This window comes from Mytilus trossulus, chromosome 6, assembly GCF_036588685.1.
Source record: "Mytilus trossulus isolate FHL-02 chromosome 6, PNRI_Mtr1.1.1.hap1, whole genome shotgun sequence".
NCBI lineage: Eukaryota > Metazoa > Mollusca > Bivalvia > Mytilida > Mytilidae > Mytilus > Mytilus trossulus.
Window position 1 is genome coordinate 50035483 of NC_086378.1, and position 19508 is coordinate 50054990.

Sequence of the window (19508 nt, forward strand, 5' to 3'; positions counted from 1 at the left end):
AGAAGTGACTATAACAATTTTTTGTAACATTTATCAAACAAATTAACTTTAAAATTTGTAGAGTATTTTGCAAAATCTATATTTCAGATTAAAATGAAAAATGTTTGGCGTAAATATACACGGTCTTTCAAACAGCGCAACATTGAATTTAAAAAAAAAAAAAGAATTATAATACAAGTATAAAATATAAGGTGTCAATTAATAACGTCCTTTAGGATTACAAAACATATACAGCAGGAAAAAAAGTTAAATCAAACCCATTCCTCCCACAAAAAAGAAGAACTTAAAAGCAGCGATTTCATTTGATACAAAGTGATCATATAAACAAATCTGCAAAAACCTAAATTTGCTATACAATGTTCATTTCAAACAAGAGGGACTGATTAACATAATGTAATTAATCCCAGTTGTTCTGAGATAATCCTTTCTAACAGCTGATAATATGAGATATTAAGCTATGAAGAAATAATGATAAAACGTAAACAATATGTAAAATTGAGAATGGAAATGGGGAATGTGTCAAAGAGACAAAAACCCGATCATAGAATAGGCAACAGCAGAAGGTCACCAATAGGTCTTCGATGCAGCGAGAAATTCCCGCACCTGGAGGCATCCTTCAGCTATTGTGTATATGTTTGATAATAAGCGAATACATATCTCTATTTATCTATTGTATAACTACTACAAATAAGTAAAAAAATGAAACAGACAGAAAGTTATAATACTATTAAAGCAAAATCTGTTGAAGTAATATGCTGCTTTTGTCTTTAAATGATATTGATATAATATAAAAAAAAATGAATTTGTGGCACGATTGCACATTTAGACAACTGTTCTCAAGAGACCAAAATGACACAAACATTTACAACTATAGGTCACCGTACGGCCTTCAATGTTGAGCAAAGCCCATACCGAATAGTCAGCTATAAAAGGCCCCGATATGAAAATGTAAAACAATTCAAACGAGAGAACTTACTGCCTTACATGTATGTATATATAAAAAAAAAATGAACGAAAAGTTGGGTAACTTCTCCCATCCATGCAACATTTAACAATAACTCCTGTATCTCCAAAAACATGTATAGAAAAGGTAAATGTTTTGATAAATGGATACTAATATGTTTCGGATTGGTAGTTCTTTATATTTATAGATAAAAAACAAATGCAAATCATATTTTGTACGTTAAATATAAATGATTTTAATTTTGACTGTTGATGTAAAATAAATAACAGGTAAATGGGTGCTTCCTTTATAATGTGGGTCAAAGCTTGTACCAGTGAGCTATATCAAAACGAAACCATAAATGATTTCATAATAAACTAAATAAGTTAACAAATATAGTTTTGAATTTGGCATAATACCAGTACTACTTTACCGTGTTTTATCTGTGAACAGGCTTTCGTCTATTTAATACCACTTAATTTAACACACTGATAACACGTCATGCACTATTGTATAAAACGACAGTTAATCAATTAAATCATTTGGTCGTATAATTTCGAAACAGAAGTACTTACTTCCTACATGTGGTTTAAATAAAGCCTAAACACGGCATTCGAGGGAGAAGGTAAGCTTCTGTAAAATATAATTCAATTCAACATGATATCAATTTAATTTAATGCATACATTTTGACAGCAAGACACATTGGCAATGGGTTTTCAGTTTTTATTCATTTAATCAAATTTGAGCGATCACAAATCTTAGAATAATTAGAATATTATGTTTTGCTTTTAAAACAAATGAATTTAAGACAAATGATAAACACAAAAATTATTACACAGGGTATTGTATCTTAAGGTTTCCATAAACTTATCCAATTCGATTGACTCTTTATATTTTGCAACGACATGACACGAAAATTATGTCACGCAGTAGATCTCAAGTGCCTGTGTTTACTTATGTTTTCACTTGTTGTCTGTTATCTACTATCGTCTTCCGTTTACTTTTACTTCAATCAAATTATCTTAATCTACTGGGTCTAATTAAAACAAACGTGACCAAAATCATTAATAGGTATCTTGTAAGTAAGACATGTCAGATAACCTTGCATATCGACAGAAATGGCTAACGTCGATACATTGTCTTGAAAGCATCGAAATATATAGATCAGTTTAATAGACGTGTAAAAATGTAAGAATTTTATGATCTATATAATGTTCAGTATCATCAAAACACCAAAATCATTCTCATTAGACGTCGAGTAGTTTAAAAGTTTAAAATGCTGTAACTTCTTTTTAAAACTTATACAAGTGGTATTTATGGATATCTAAAAAATTGCTCTTCTATAGTAATGCAATGTTAATTTTATACAACAATTATATAATAAATTAACTGTGTCTACAAAATTTTACAAGAAATTTCAACTTTCAATTGAAATTAGCTTCTTCATGGATATCCTGAGAGGGTTGATTTTATTATATGTTTTTCCTAGAGCCATTATGTACAAAAGGGTGTCTCAGATTTTGAATAGAGTCTTTGCAAATTTACAAATATTAAAGCAAATTAAATATTATCTACTTTTATACGGCAATGATATACTTAGGTGAGTGTTTCGGAATTTGTGTCAGATGTTCGGACTTCTTTGAGACCAATTCAAATATAAGGTAAAAGTCCGAGTCAGCCTTTTCCCGCCAAACTTTATAAATCAAATATCTAGAAACTCAATGACCTATCAGAATTGTTAGCTTATGTTTATATTTAACTAATACTCTTTCAGCTTATATTGAATTCTTAATTTATTTAATTTCACCTATAATCTTCTAAGTACATCTTTTATTGACGTATTCAAAATAATTATGTTTCCATATAAACATTATGTTGTCCAAGAACATTTCTCAGCAGCAAATAATTTAGAGAAGATGTCTCTAATATTGGATGCAACATTTTTGAAGCAGGTGGATGACGTGATCGTGGCTCGTGCAGACGTAGTTTTATTTTGCAGCCAGCTTTGCTGCAGACTTCTGCTGTTGAATAGTACAAATAGTGATGGACCAAAACTCTTATAACCAATTTGTTTGTAAACACAATACACTTGTTCATCATCATTGGAAGTTAATTATCAATTGGTTAGAATTACAATTGAAAGTTATTTAACACTGTGAAGGTGATAAAGACCCACTTAAACACTCTTGCAGATTTTATGATAGGTTTCTCTCATTTAAAATAAAAAAACAATAATTGAGAAAGTATGATAAATCATTTTAATTAGACAGATGTAGTTGAAAATGCAGGTTTGCTTTCATTCTTTTTTTCAAATAGATATATACAAATGTACATAAATTAAGTACGCGTTGATCTAATATACAATTAAAATATTTCTTTATTCAATTATTTTGATATGTGAACTAATATATATCTGAATTTAAATCTTAAGGTGACAATATTCACGGCATTCAAATCACATTATGTTTGTGAAATGGTAACCTTACACCATTTATCGTATTGCTTTGAAGGAAATAAACTTCATTTTGTTCAGTGTACTGAAATGGTAGGGATTTGAGTAAAATGTATACAAGATGATTACACATTTCAAACTAAAAGACAAATTGAAAGAGTTGGAATTGCTTTTCTTCATAAAAAAGAATGGCCATGCGGATCTTGTCTTAGGAAGGACAATCCTACTTTGTAAAGGATCACTCTGATTCAAACAAAAAATTCTCTGTAACTGTTAATATCAAGATGCTTGATTTTTTTATCGACAACATATTTTTTACGTTTGGAGGACGTGTTTTTCAACAGACCCCTTTACTAGCCGAATTTTTTTTTTATCATTATGAGGCTGAATTCATGCAGGAACTTCTTAGGAAGAAAGATAAGAAGTTAGCAATATCCTTTTACTCTACTTTCCGCTATATAGATGATGTTCTTTCACTAAATAATTCAAAATTTGGTGACTTTGTGAAACGCATTTATCCCCTTGAACTAGATATAAAGGATACTACAGATACAGTTAAGTCAGCTTCATATTTGGTCGGTTGAAAACAAAACTTTACGACAAAAGAGAGGATTTCAGCTTTCCAATTGTGAACTTTTCATTTCTAAGTAGCAACATTCCAGCAGCACCACGGGGTATATATCTCCCAATTGATACGATATTCCCGTGCTTGCATTTCCTATCATGATTTTCTTGATAGAGAGTTGCTGCTCACAAGGAAGCTATTAAACCAAGAGTTTCAAATGGTGAAGTTGAAATCATCCCTTCGTAAATTTTACGGACGCCATCACGAGTTGGTTGACCGTTATGGAATAACCGTTTCACAAATGATATCGGATATGTTCCTTACGTCGTAACTACAATCCCCTTCCCTTTCATGAATGTGACTAGTTACCGGATTTGATATCACATAAGCAACACGAGGGATGCCACATGTGGAGCAGGATCTGCTTACCCTTCCGGAGTACCTTATATCACCCCTGGGGTTCGTGTTGTTTGTTCTTTGGTTTTCTATGCTATGTTATGTGTAGTATTGTTTGTCTGTTTGTCCTTTTCATTTTTAGCCATGGTGTTGTCAGTTTGTTTTAGATTAATGAGTTTGACTGTCCCTTTGGTATCATTCGATCCTCTTGTACATAAAGATAAATTAGTGTGCTACACATTTTTTTTTTCTGAAAAAATGTTAAAGCGATTCATACAATATAAATATTTTCACTTACATGGGCACATTCTTAATAACAATGAAATTTGTACATAGAAGGTAATGGTGGTAAAACTTGAACCAACGACTTGACATATTTTAAAAACAAATTAAAAACTTCTCTGCTTTGCATGGTTATTGAAAGTGAATGAATACATTGATGCTGATTACAAACTCTTCGTAAAATTTTGTATCTTAATATATACCCGTCCAAATTTACCGAAAGATCAATTACATACTAATGTGCATTTTTTTTTGATGAAACAAACATTTAGCCAAAACTTAATTATCTATTGATGCCCTTTCTTATTGATTCAATTTTTATCACACATCGATGCTGAAACCTTGTGCAAAGTTTAAGTTTTATTTCATGATTTGAAGGTCACAATTAATTTATGAAAGTTACTATCGTGTGCTATTTTGTATTTTCAGGAATGTTCCGTATTATTGTAGTACTTCGAATAATTTAAAAAGTTCTTTATCCTGTTCAATTAACAAACACTATCCATAGTTTTGATTGTAATAATGCCTGCACAGTTTATAAAATGGCCCAAGATTGAATATTAGATTTTGGAATACAAATACAAGTATATAGTACAAGAGAAAATGAAAATAATAAAATCTATCTGACTCATAATACCAAAAATGAAAATAAAATCCGGCATGTTATTTAATATTAAACTGATCGTTTAAGAACAATAAAAAAGAAAGAAAAAAAAAGGCAAAAAAACAAAAACGAAAATCACATGAATTTAAAAAAAAGGAATGTGTATAATTGTACATAATTTTAAGATGTATTTGGTATACACCTGACACAAAAAGTTAATTATGAGTATACTGTATACTAGTACTTTTCCCGTTGATATGACTTTCTTTCTATTAATAAATGTGGTCTTTAAGCATATATTATTACAACACATTATCACGTAACAGGCTTTAACATTATTGATGTTTTACAGGTACATGTAGTAAAGCGACATTTAACACCGTTCTGTAGGAATACAAATTAATGAAACGATAAAATAAGGCCTAGGTATGATACAACGAAAGTATTGTACTGTGCCTTTATTTGTCTATTCGAAAATTATACAGTAGATATGTCACTTAATAAGTCTATTGAATTGATCGTAGGAATTTAGAGAATATTTAAAAAGAAAATACTTGTCCTCCATTTTGGGATTTTAAATGCATGCTTCAAGTTGTTTAAAATCATTATTTTTAAAACATAAAATGAAATTACACCAATTTAGATATTCATGAGTGTTGGATTAACTTTGCTTTATATCCTGTAAATGATTATTATCTGTGAATTAGGCACAACACTAAATGATATGAAATACTTGCTTGAATCTTCATATAAGGATTGACATGAAAATGTAATTTTATAAAGTAATATGCATGTGTATGGATGAAGTTTTATTCATGATTTCAAAAATGATATTTTATGTTAGATATTTAGAAGTAATATCATGAATCATAAGTCAAAAATCAACTGACAAAACTATGACTAAAAATAGAAGAAAAAAACAAAAGGACAGGAAAAAGTACACAAAACAGAACAAAGAAAACTAAATATTGAAGAACACATGACCCACTTAAATCCGGAGATTATCTTAGGTTCAATTGAATACAATATAAGTTCATTGCTTATCATTAGGCCAATAAACGAACAATTCAATATATTTAGTTGAGCTTGAATCAAGTTAAAATGAAATTATTCCACATCGATTTTTTTTTTAAATTCCAATAATACATACCTCTAACCCTGTCAAGGACACGTTCAATCGTATCCAATAACATTATTTGTCAAAGACAAAACGAATGATCCTATGAAGGTTATGAAGATATGATTTTGAAATAAAAAAATGGTGTCAATTAATTTGCTTTTTGGCTACTAGTAGAAATATAAAATTGCCCTATATATATATCAGTCCACTATAAATATTTTACTAAAAGAAATATCTTTCCTTTAATTGCCCATTTCAAAAAAATATTTTTAAAACAAACAAAAATGATATTTGTTTATAAATTCTGTATAAAGCAATACATCACATTTAATAAAGAAACAGTGTAACCATTAAATTGCAAATCTGTCTCCAGATTTGAAGATTTGGTTCAATAAGTAGACCGATTTTGTACTGTGATTGTACAATCCGAGATGGCGCATCACCATGAATCTACTTTAATTATATTTTATCAGCCATATGTTTGAGAGGCCTCAATGTCGCCAAGCTAAGAAGTTTCAATTAAACAATGAATAAATGCCTCTGTCTTAAATATAAGACAGTCCTTTTGTCACCCTTGACATCAGAGATTTGTACATTTTGTTTGCAACTTCCTATCAAAGACCAAAGCAATGCAAATAATAACACGCTCCATTTTTTGTATTTGGAAACGAATGTTTAAAACCTTTTTATCTAAATAAGGTCCTGTGTAATTAAAAAAAAACTGATATAGAACAGACAATGTTAAGAAATAAATTCATTATTCTACATGAGGTTTTATACTCGTAGACGTTTTGCAGTATGTAATATAAGCGAAAGAAACTGGAGGCGCATCTAAACTTATAATTTGAAAATAAACTAACAACTGTATGGTTAAAAAAGAAAACAACTAACAGCCAAACAATAAGATATACACACAATATATTAAACTAAAAACTGAGTTATATGGACCCCACCGGAAAATGAGATGATCTCAGCTGCTACAGTAGGCTAATCAAATCCTGTTTGTCATGAAACCCGCCGTTGCTATATTATACACGTCATTGACTTTCAAAACGTCAGCTTCGAGCGTTCCTGATTAACATTAATTCAGATATGCGCTTCGAGCAGATGCAATTTAGCCTATAATAATAAAATTTCTGGCAGTCACAATTTGTTTTTTTTACTTGAATGTAAATAAAATACAGGACATCCAACATTATTTTCACAATATCCTGTACAGCGTTCATATACACATTTATTACTGCTGATGTGGGATATTCATTTTAAGAGTACAACTGATTTTTCTAAAGTGCTGTGTATTCTCGTAGAAAACATCAGGAATACATGTAAGAGCAATTGATAGACTTGAAACTAGATGCATCTAGCTCATAAAATCGTATAGCGCTGTAGAATTACAACAAAGTTTATCATCATCAAAGTGTTTAATTTTAATTTCAGAATAAACTATGGATGACAGGAAAAATTTCTCATTCACCTTCCCATGTAAGAAGCAAAGAAAACGTAAGTTTAGTTTAATCGTATGTACTTGCTTAACCTATGCAAAACGGATAAGCAAATTAATCGTACATTAATATATTATTATAAGATCATGGGGGAGGGGGTATCATGCGTACTTGTATCAAAAACTAACGATTTCATTTATCAGTTATAAAATGTATATAACGAACTATACTTTGAAATAGAAGCCGCAAAGATTGAGAAATCATATTTTTCTGATGATAATGATGATGATGATGATATTCATTCGAACGTACAGAGTCTCGACATGTTGCCAGTTTAGTATAAAACATTATTTTTCTGTTTCTCTACAGGTAGTGTATTTCGGATACACATGTGTATAATAATTCATTTGTGAGAGACATTCTACCAAATGCCAACAATGATATTACAAGTATTGTCCGTTTGACGACAGATAGTTGGATATACATTGTAAACTTTGGGTGACCCTATCACACAGGTACTTATGTGCATGTTTTTTTATTATATTTATTAAAGAATATAATAAAATGTAATTATAGAATAATGTAACTTTCTAAAAAATGTTTTTTTGTCTTTGTATAAAGTTTCTCAATAAACTCAGTGTAAAGAGTTTAAATAGCTAGACATGTAACAATTCGTGCAGCTTCCAATTGCAAGATTTCTAAAAATAAATCAATAACATATCACATACATATCCAATACTTCAATGGCATATGCAAATATGGAGTTTCCAGCCAGTGAAAAAAAAATCTCAAAAGGGATCTCCATGACCCATCAATATTTAGTTTATTGTGTTCCTTAACTAAACTTTGTGACTTGATGTATTAATTTTAAATTTTTTTTTTTTTCAAATTTAATGTGGAAGTTAAGCTGAGATCAATATCTGAAAATAACATCCATTCTATTTTAGCAAAAGGTATGTCTTGCAATGTATCCAACAAGGATCAGTTCACTATTGAATATGACAACGAGGTTGATCTAGATAAAGTTTCGATGCGACAACTTGAAGTTTTGGAAATGAAAATAAACGTTGACGAAAAGAGTCACCAAGATGAGAAAAATCAAATCCTGGAGAAAAGTGGGGAAAAGATTAGATTACTTGAAAATGAAAATGACTTTTTAAAAATCAAGACTGAGGATCAAGCAGACAAAATTAAACAGTTGGATAATGCAAACACTAAAAAAGACAGAGAAATACAAAAACTGAAAAACAGACAAGATGAACTGTCCGGAAAGATTTTTGAACTAGAAGCTGAAATTCTTCAAACAAAGGAAACCACTGATGAACAGAAATGAGAAATTGAGAGGCTGAAATGCGAGCTAGCTACAGTAAATAAGGAGCTAAAACAAAAAGAGTCTGACGAAAGATCTGTCCGAGAACAATTACAGAATCTGGATACCAAACTAGAAAAACGAGATGCCGAATGGCAAAGTAGATTTGAAGAACGAGATGCTGAAATGCAAAGAAGGAATGACAAACAAGCTGCTGAAATGGAAAATAAGTTTGAATTATTGATGGAAAAACAGACAAAAGCACTACTACATCATATGAAAACCAGCTCCGAAAATATTGATAAAACTACTATAAATAATACAGGAAATATTCAAATCAACCAAACTAATAGTAATGGTGCACAAAATACAAGCCGACAAACATATCCTATTAAAACAGTTATTCCTGTGTTCGAAGATGGGAGAGGTTGCGGAAATTCATCAAGATTACGTAGGGATAGAGGACATGGATCATGTGGACGACAAAAAACAGAATAATCTTATTGTAATTATTTAGGGTTGGCAAACACCCGGGTTTTATGAGTATTGCCAAGCCCAGTGGGAAATACTCGGAAAACCCAGGTTTAAGTGGGTAAAACTGGGCAAAACTAGGTTATATAAATGCCTGAGCGTATAGTGGTTTATGAGTTTTCTCTAATTTATGTCTCTCATATTCGTAAATTGTTTTGTTATGAATAAGGGCATCGTTTTTTTCTCGTTTGAATTGTTTTACATGTCTAAATTCTTAATTATTATTTTCTTTTTCTCAAATGTAAATTGCTCCATATTGGTTATCTATGTCCACCTATTCAACATTTTACAGTAACATTATACTGTACATGTATACAAAGTGCGAAATTACTGTAAACAAACATGCATATTCATGTACTATGGAAAACATTATGAATTTATAGATACTATTTTGTGTAATCTTTTTAGTAGAAATGGATTTCATTTTTATCATTCGTGAATACAATGTGTTATATTTCGACCTTGTAAGAATAGAGAATCCGCTTATGAATTGGACCTTATTTTTGTACATGTTTGTAAAAGATGTATACTTAAATTCAAAACTATTTTCATTTACAAGGGTTTAATATGAAGTATTTTTTTTCAAAGTTGATGGTTTTTTTTCTGAAATTGTTTAATATTTTACAGCAGTACAAATGTATAAACATGTAAATACTTTTACTTAAATTATTCATCTCTTTTTTCATTTAGTTATCTTTTTACATTTACATTGCATCATGAACAAATTTATTCATTCATTGTGTGTTTATTTGTGTTACTACGTTTTATGATTGTTTTAAGCCATTCAAATTGATATTTGATAGTGCGTCTTTCTTTGTTGTGATGTTAGATTAGAGAGAAGGTTTTGTTCTATTAAAACGTTTGAACCCGCTGCAATTGTTTTCACCTGTCCAAAGGATTCTGATGTTCAGCAGTTTGTTTATGTGCTTTATAAGTGGTCCTCGTGTCATGTTCTTAAATGGGCAAGACCGTTGGTTATCTCCGTTTGAATGCTTTTACACAAGTAATTTTTTGGGGCCCTTTCTTTGTTTGTTTGCAGCTCTTGTGTTTATAAGTATTATAGGTATGTGACTTTTCATATTCGTAAACTATTTTTATTGTATGTTTTGCATCAATGACAACAACCACTATTTGAAAGAAGAGATCTGAACAACAATTCTGAATCGGAATAAAACATCATTCAGTTGCTTACTAAACTACAAAATCAAGTTGACAACATTTTCAGAATGTAAATGTTACTTGTTAAAAGGGAAAAACAAGCTTGAATGGTTATACACTAGTAATGTTGGGGTCCTTTATAGCTTGATGTTCGATGTGAGCCAAGACTCCGTGTTGAAGACCGTATCTTGACCTTTTATAGTTTACTTTTATTAATTGTGGCTTGGATTGAAAGTTGTCTCATTTGCACTCATAATACATCTTCTCCTATCTAGGTTAGACCTTGTATGTTATTATTTTCAAAAGAAACAATACATTATTGTATCTCAAATTAAATAAGTAAGCAAAGATAGGTTTGAATTTGGCATAATACCATTTTGTCCTCAACGTGAAATATCTGTAAACACTATTCATATCAAATGACAGTTAATCAATTAAACCACTCGATGGTATAACTGCCGACAGAAGTTTATACTTTCTGTATGTGTTTTGAAAATAAGCATTGCTGTTAAAAGGCAGGTTTCTGCAATTGTTATAAGAACTGTAACTAATTATACTTTTATTTGGTGAATTCTGGTATTGGTTTTTAGGTTCAAGAACATTTTGTGAAACAGAGTTATCAAATATGACTATCCATATCTTTTTTTTAATAAAAATAAACTTCCTACTGTTAAGATATATGTTTATTTAAATATAGATAAACTATTCTTACGAGAACACATTGAATTATTCCAATAATTCTAACTTTTTCGACCCCTCCCCCCCCCATTGAACGATGTATGCGTTTGAATGGAAACATATAGGTTTGAATCCCCTTTAAACTCTCCGAACTCACCCCTGTGTATTCAAAATGCTAAATGCTTCAACCTTTTGCAACTGTTTTTTTTTATAATTCAAATTGCAGTGTATATATAATCGCGATGTGGATATAGTTGCTTTGTTCGCATTTACACAAATCACCTTAATATTTTTTCTCATTTACAAATAATAATTAACACAAATTGTCTGTCTACAGTATACAAGGGCAAATGTACCAGCCACGATGCGCATTTTTTTCTCATTGTTCGTAAATTTTGTTGCATGTTTTAACAACTATAAATTGAATTGGAAATACCAGGGTATATTTTTATAGGTGAAGATTCGTATTTCAATAACGATCATTACTATAAATAGAACAAACTACGAATTATTTCATAATGAGTTGAAATACCCTTTTACATACGTATTAATTTGACACCATTTGCATTTCTGAAGGAATTCAATGAAGCCATTTACATTTTAGAAATGAGCATTGAATATAAGCCAATAAAAATTATATTCAATGAAGGCCAATATTTAAAAGAAAACGTCAATGTCTCCCGTTTATAAATAAAACCACCAATTACACCGTGTAGAACGCCACATGCGGGGTGTAGGCTATGTGTGACATGGGGTGGCAATTTTGAAGCGACGAAAAAGTAACAAGGTAAGTTCAAGCATAAAAATTTCTTATTTTAAGAAATCTCAGTACCATATAATGTATTGCACGGAAGGAACCGCAACATAATCTATTTCCTGAAAGCAGAAGCAGTCGTTTACAGTGCTCAGTTTTCTCAAACACCTCGCCCTAGTTTTTCGTGTTGCAGATTTTGAGGCTTTATATGCAAAATTCTGTATAAAAACTACTTTATACAACTACTATCCGTATTATTTATATAGAATTGTTTTCCTCTCATGGACTTCTACCAAATATCAGTTTCTTAATTAGAATTAATTGGTTTTAAAACTATTATACATCAAAATATAAAGTGTCGCTCGGGGTGTCAGATTTTGCATCTCAAGGGGTAGAGGCTTGTCATAAAAAAAGAATACATTTTCTTATAAATCGGTCTCTATCTAATACTTTTTTTATTCCAACACACCTACACTGTTATGATGACAAATTACAAACTTAAGGTATGTCATTTGGTCCATATTTTAGTCTTTTAAGTAGCAGTCTGGCTAAACACGTCCTCATCTAAAATAAAAAATTCTCATATGCCACTTAACTCATGTTTGTGTGAAAAGGCTACATCGCTTGGGAAGACTGATTTATTTCACGTTAACAAGTCACTGTATGAAGCATTATTAATATTTGTCTGAGATTTTCACAAGATTTGTGGTCATTTTTTGGTAAATGCGAATCAAAAATTTCATCATTTTATCATAAACCTTGTTCATAGGATGCTAGAATAAACTATTTCAACACCCAGGAAAAAGCTAGAGCAAATAAACCTTTTCATTCTGCATTTTTGATATACTTTTATCCCATTTCTGAAATATATACATGACATAGCATTTACCCTTCTTTATTTCAGACGTTTCAATGAAAAGTATGCTAAATTTAGTCTTTTTTCTCTTATTTGTATTTGTCAGGTATGTCTGCATACCAACCTGGTGTATGCTAAAACCCAACTCTATGTGTATACTAGAATTTTTCAGGCCTGTATGTCAGCATACCGACCTGGTGTATTCTAAACTCTCACTCTGTGCATATAAAAGTTCTTTTCAGGTCTGTATGCTAGCATACCGACCTGGTGTATGCTATACTCTTATTTTATGCATATACTTGTATTTGTCAGGTCTGTATGCTAGAATACCGACCTGGTGTATGCTAAACTCGCCCTCTATGCATATACTAGTATTTGTTAGGTTTGTATGCCAGCATACTGACCTGGAGTATGCTAAACTCTCACTCGAGGCATATACTAGTATTTGTCAGGTCAAGAGGGGCGAAATATACAGGAGGAACGGTCGAACTCATAAATCGAAAAGAGACTGACAACACCATGGCATGAAAAAGACAAGCAGACAAATTAATAAAAGTTCACAAGAAACAGCAGTGAAAACTAAGAAAGTCTGAGCAACTCGAACCGTAACCAAAACCTGGGGATGATCTCAGGTGCTCCAGAACAATAAGCAGATTCTGCTCCAAATGTGGCACCCGTCGTGTTGCTCATGCTATTACAAACCCAGTAAATAGTCTTATCCGGTAAGTCACCTTCATGAATAGGGAAGGGGATTGTCATTGATTGTTATTACGACGTAAGAAACATATCAGATATCATCTGTAGAACGTTTATTCCATAACGGTCAACCAACTCGTGATGGCGCCCTTAAAATTTACACAGGATGATTTCAACTTCACCATTTAGAAATCTTGGTTAGAAATTTATGGAGAGAAAATAAACTGTCTTAAAATCTGATATAGCTGGCATTATGCATACTAATATAAATAGATAGTGAAACCGCATTTTTTTAAGTTGTTGTGTTTACATTCTGCCTGTCAACATATATTGTATGCCAAAGTTATTGTTTGTTTTTTGTTAAATGCTTTTAGGGGGATGTCTGTATACAATTTGCTTTACAAAGATGTATGCCAAACATGCATAAATGTATTTTAATTAACGGTAATTTAAAAAAAATTGAAATGATCTGTCTCCACTACATATCATAAGTCGATATCAAACTGAACTAGCTTAGATATGAAAATTAGTTAATTTATAGCATTATACTATAGTAACAATTGTGTATAATGGCATATACACTGGAGTTGTAAAAACATATCCTTCATTCAGGTAAGCCAAAGAATTGATGCCTTTTTCTATTTGTCGTCCTTTCTAGTGAAGCCTGGATGATGATGTATACATTATTGGCAGGAACAACAAAAAGTCTGTTGTTGTTCATTGGTGTAATAGTTTTCTAGGAAGGCATTGGTTTAACCTAGCCAGTCACTAAGACGTGTCAAAATTAAAATAATAAGCAACACATAAATAGTAACACGAAATGTACATGCATAGCCTATGTTTGAAAAATGCTAAAACGAGAAATGGAAACTACATATCATACATATATATGTGTGAGTGAATATTATTACACCTCACAATTCATTAACATTGATGTGGCGTGGTCAACTACATCAAAGACCTCTAAACGTGAAATATATCAGTCATCCCAAACGATGTAGCTTTTTCACACAGACATGAGTTAAGTGGCATATATGAGAATTTTTAATTTTAGATGAGGACGTGTTTAGCCAGACTGCTACTTAAAAGACTAAAATATGGGCCAAATGACATACCTTAAGTTTGTAATTTGTCGTCATAACAGTGTATTTGTATTTGAATAAAAAAGTATCAGATACAGACTGATTTATAAGAAAATGTATTCTATTTTTATGACAAGCCTCTACCCCTTGAGATGCGAAATCTGACACCCCGAGCGTCACTTTATATTTTGATGAATCATAGTTTTAAAACCAATTAATTTTAACTAAGAAACTGATATTTGGTAGAAGTTCATGAGAGGATTACAATTCTATATAAATAATACGGAGGGTAGTTGCACGAAGTAGTTTTTTATACAGAAATTTGCATATAAAGCCTCAAAATCTGTAACACGGAAAACTAGGGCGAGGTGTTTGAGAAAACTGAGCACTGTAAACGACTGCTTCTGCTTTCAGGAAATAGATTATGTTGCGGTTCCTTCCGTGCAATACATTATATGGTACTGAGATTTCTTAAAATAAGAAATGTTCATGCCTGAACTTACTTTGTTACTTTTTCGTCGCTTCAAAATTGCCACCCCATGTCACACATAGCCGACACCCCGCATGTGGCGTTCTACACGGTGAATTACATGCGGCACGTAAAAGGAAAATTTAAATCTTTTATTGGGGTAAAACCAGAAAAAGTATCGAGGAATTATTTTTAACGTACGGATTTATACTTGATATTCTATATACGGTCTAAAAGACCGCAGCTATGAGATATATAAAAAAAATCTAGATTTGTTTTGTTGTTGTTCAATCAATAATTGAAATGAAATTATAACAATTCGCTATAACCAGCCAGTATGGTTCAAATTGGTCAAAATAAGCTAACAAACATTGGTTTTGAAATTTGAATTTTGGTATGAATTTCAAACAGCAATTTTCTTTTATAACTTGTGTTTTTTCTTCACAAACGTAACGTCTCATTGGCTGTCAACTGTTGCATCCTCGCAAAACAGGACGCATACAAAGAAATTACATTTACAAAATTAAGAGATGTACAATTGTATGCTTTTTGGGCTTCTTTATTTAAAGATTGTTTATTTTTTTATGACTGTTGTACCCCTACTTTGACAACTTTACATATTATGTCTGTTCTGTTCACGGATTGTTGTAAATATAATTGAATGTGATGCGACAAATGACAGGTTTAGCTAGCTATAACACAAGTAGTTAGATAAAGAGAGTACTAATTCAGCAGCACGGCAGCAAAGGCAGTTATTTGACGTCACAACAGGTGATTTCCCTGATATAATGTTTGAAGCTTGCTGCAGGCATGATGTCACAACAGGTGTAATTGATTTTTGGACACCAGCTTGAAATTGAAAATTGCTTACAGATTTCTAATCATATAAAACCAACACAGGTAATGGGGTTGAAATTATTTTTTGGAGATTTATTATCATTAAGAGACGTAGATGCAATCATTCACCGAGTAAACTGTCTCTGTATAAAATCACATGGTTTATCTAAACAATTAGCTGAAAAGTATCATTGGGGTGATATTTATTCGAAACGTCGCGCAGAAGGAAATAGAAATTTAGCAATATCTGAAGATAGAAGATGCTGGGCTTTTTTTAAAAAGAAATATGAATAATATTTTGAACAATGTAAACGACAGCACATTATATTTTACTGATAGTCTTATTTTACCTTTTTAAAAAATAACCATTCTGAAACAATAAAAAGTACAAAAATCCAAAGGCGGTCAATATATTCCATTCTAAATTGTATCATCGGTATAAAGACATCATTCGTAAATATAGCTCAACATGCAGACTTCTTATACGTTCAGGTATTTCACATCCAATTTGTTATGGAAATATTCTTTATAAAGCACAAAGGTGTCAGAATTCACCTCATAAACTTACAAAACCTTTGAATAGACTTATTAAGAAGGGATATAGTTACGATACTGTTGTCAAGTCATTAAAGATTGCATATTTTGGCGTTAATATTGAGTCACTGATAAGGTCTTTGCGTCGGAACTAAGCACATTTATTCTAAAAACAGTTGTTGGCATGACACGGCTTATGTTCTTCTCATATATGTTATGATGGTATGATACTAAACCCCTAACGGGAAGGATTGTGTCTGATGTTCATATGATGAAATCATAATCTTTCAGTCAGTGTAATTGAAGTCTGGAGCTTGCATGTCAGTTAACTGCTAGTAGTCTGTTGTTATTTATGTACTATTGTCATTTTCTTTATTTTCTTTGGTTACATCTTTTGACATTAGACTCGGACTCCTCTTGAAATGAATTTTAATGTGCGTATTGTTATGCTTTTACTTTTCTACATTGGTTAGAGGTATAGGGGGAGGGTTGAGATCTCACAAACATGTTTAACCCCGCCGTATTTTTTGCGCCTGTCCCAAGTCAGGAGCCTCAGGCCTTTGTTAGTCTTGTATTATTTTAATTTTAGTTTCTTGTGTACAATTTGGAAATTAGTATGGCGTTCATTATCACTGAACTAGTATATATTTGTTAAGGGGCCAGCTGAAGGACGCCTCCGGGTGCGGGAATTTCTCGCTACATTGAAGACCTGTTGGTGACCTTCTGCTGTTGGTTTTTTTATTTGATCGGCTTGTTGTCTCTTTGACACATTCCCTATTTCCATTCTCAATTTTATTCAAGTCTCACGTTTCCCTGTTATAAAAGATGCAGATAGGATCCATCGTCTCCGAAATTGGGCTCCATTTCAAAACAATACAAGGCATACCCACCTGCAAAAACGTTTCTAGATAACTGATTACCCGAATCTCTCATCCATTTGTCTGTCACTTCAAACATGTTATTAAATGCAGAAACAATGGTTCGACCGTTGTTTGAATTAGAGTGTAACCTCATCACATTTACGGATACGGGGACGTTGTCAACAAATAATCCGATCTGGTTTAAGTTGAAATGTTGAAAATTAAATGGGTTTTTGGTATAGTCACCGGCTGCACCTATGGCATTAACAAATCCAACTACCACTCTGTTTGGTCTTATATTTTGAAACAATTGGTCTTGATCGAAATTTATTGTCCCTTTAGCAATGGCAATCTGTTTAACTTCTGTTTTGGTAAATGGATACTTTGCATTCACAGATTTTAATATTTCAGCATGTCCGTAGATGACGGCGGGGTTGATCTGAACTTTACAGGCTTTCAAAACAATATCTTCGATGATGATTTTATAATCAGGTGCGTACATATTCGTCATGAGACAGAATTCGGGTCTAGCTCTTGTTAGTCTCACGTTAATGGCTACTTGGTTTAAGATTAGTCTATCCATGTGAAATAAATCATGATATAGAGGTCCTTCCATGTCTGTTATTTTTGATTGTGTAAAATATAAAGAGCGACGATTGAGACCGTTGTTTGAACCGTTTTCAACGTCATTATCATCGAGGTGTCCCGGTGTATCCTTTTCCCAAAATTGAGATGATAATTGAGATGTTTTGGCTCCATCTCCATATGATAACAATGTCTGAATCATGGCTTTGTAAGGGTAATGACTCGTGGTTGAAGTAACAAGTTTACCTTGCATGGTTACTTCAACTTGAGAAAACATAGATTGAAGAAATAAGTTGACTGGACCTACATATTCGGTATCTGATAGTGTTGAAGAATCACTTTTAACAATTTTAGCTCTGACATAGAGTTTGGATCTCTTTAGATCTACATATTCCATTCCATGCTTGCCTCGTAATCTCCATATCTATGATATTTCCCGTTGATTGAGAGTTTGAACGAACTTCTTGGTAATACATCCTTTCAATTGCTGATTGGTATGGTGGAACGTTAAACAAACTTAATCCACTTGGTTGCGCCTCTCTGTAACGAAGTAAGTTCTTTGGGAATTGTCAGGTGGCCAATGTCATACAAAACCAAATTAAAATATAAATTTAATTAACAAAACAAAATAAAGTAAATTCAACAAAAAATGTAATATGAAATGAGAACACAAATGTAACTAAATAAACACACACGGAACAAAACAAAATGTCATGAAATAAACATAAATCAAACAAATTTCGGCCTGCACACTTTCCGCACACTGCCCGGATACGTTCCTCGTTGTACGTACTGTAGATGTAAATGATGAACTGGGTTGTTCCCCTTTGAATTTCTCTTTATAATTAAACGGACGAATTAACTAATTTTCACATATATTTGGTTGCTTCTAAATTGATTGAAGAGAACACTAAATTTGTATGAATAAATATAATGCTGAATAACAAACTATAACTGCTTTAAACTGCATAAATACTGCACGGACTTCTCGATTTCTCAACTAAAAATGTATATAATTTTACGGACTTTTTGCTCCAAATAAATAGAAACGGACTATAAATTTATCACCGCCTCCATGCGTTGTAACTCCAACCAATATATCACCGAGTTGTTACCATTTTTAACCCCGACACCATTAATTCATCGACACCATTATCTCCGACCAGTCGACAATTAGCAACGTGCCAACGCACACTAAAACCGGGCCTAAAAACCCCTGAGTGTTGTTTCAATTAGCCTTTGGACATCCATGTCCTGTCCTGACAATTATAATGTCCAAATTGCTATCTAAACCACAAACCCAACTGCACAAACGTGTGCTACTCTCAATGATCATGTGCCGACTCGATTTGGG

General features: G+C 31.9%; 1 protein-coding gene across 1 annotated transcript; it reads left to right on the forward strand.

The window, feature by feature from the left end:
• The first annotated feature begins 1474 nt into the window (after positions 1-1474).
• On the forward strand, positions 1475-9157 carry LOC134723510 (uncharacterized). Its single transcript, XM_063587100.1, has 3 exons — positions 1475-1568; positions 7801-7863; positions 8753-9157. Exons 2-3 carry the CDS (start codon positions 7809-7811, stop codon positions 9136-9138), a joined length of 441 nt encoding a protein of 146 aa, XP_063443170.1. The 5' UTR covers positions 1475-1568; positions 7801-7808; the 3' UTR covers positions 9139-9157.
• Positions 9158-19508: the final 10351 nt, after the last annotated feature.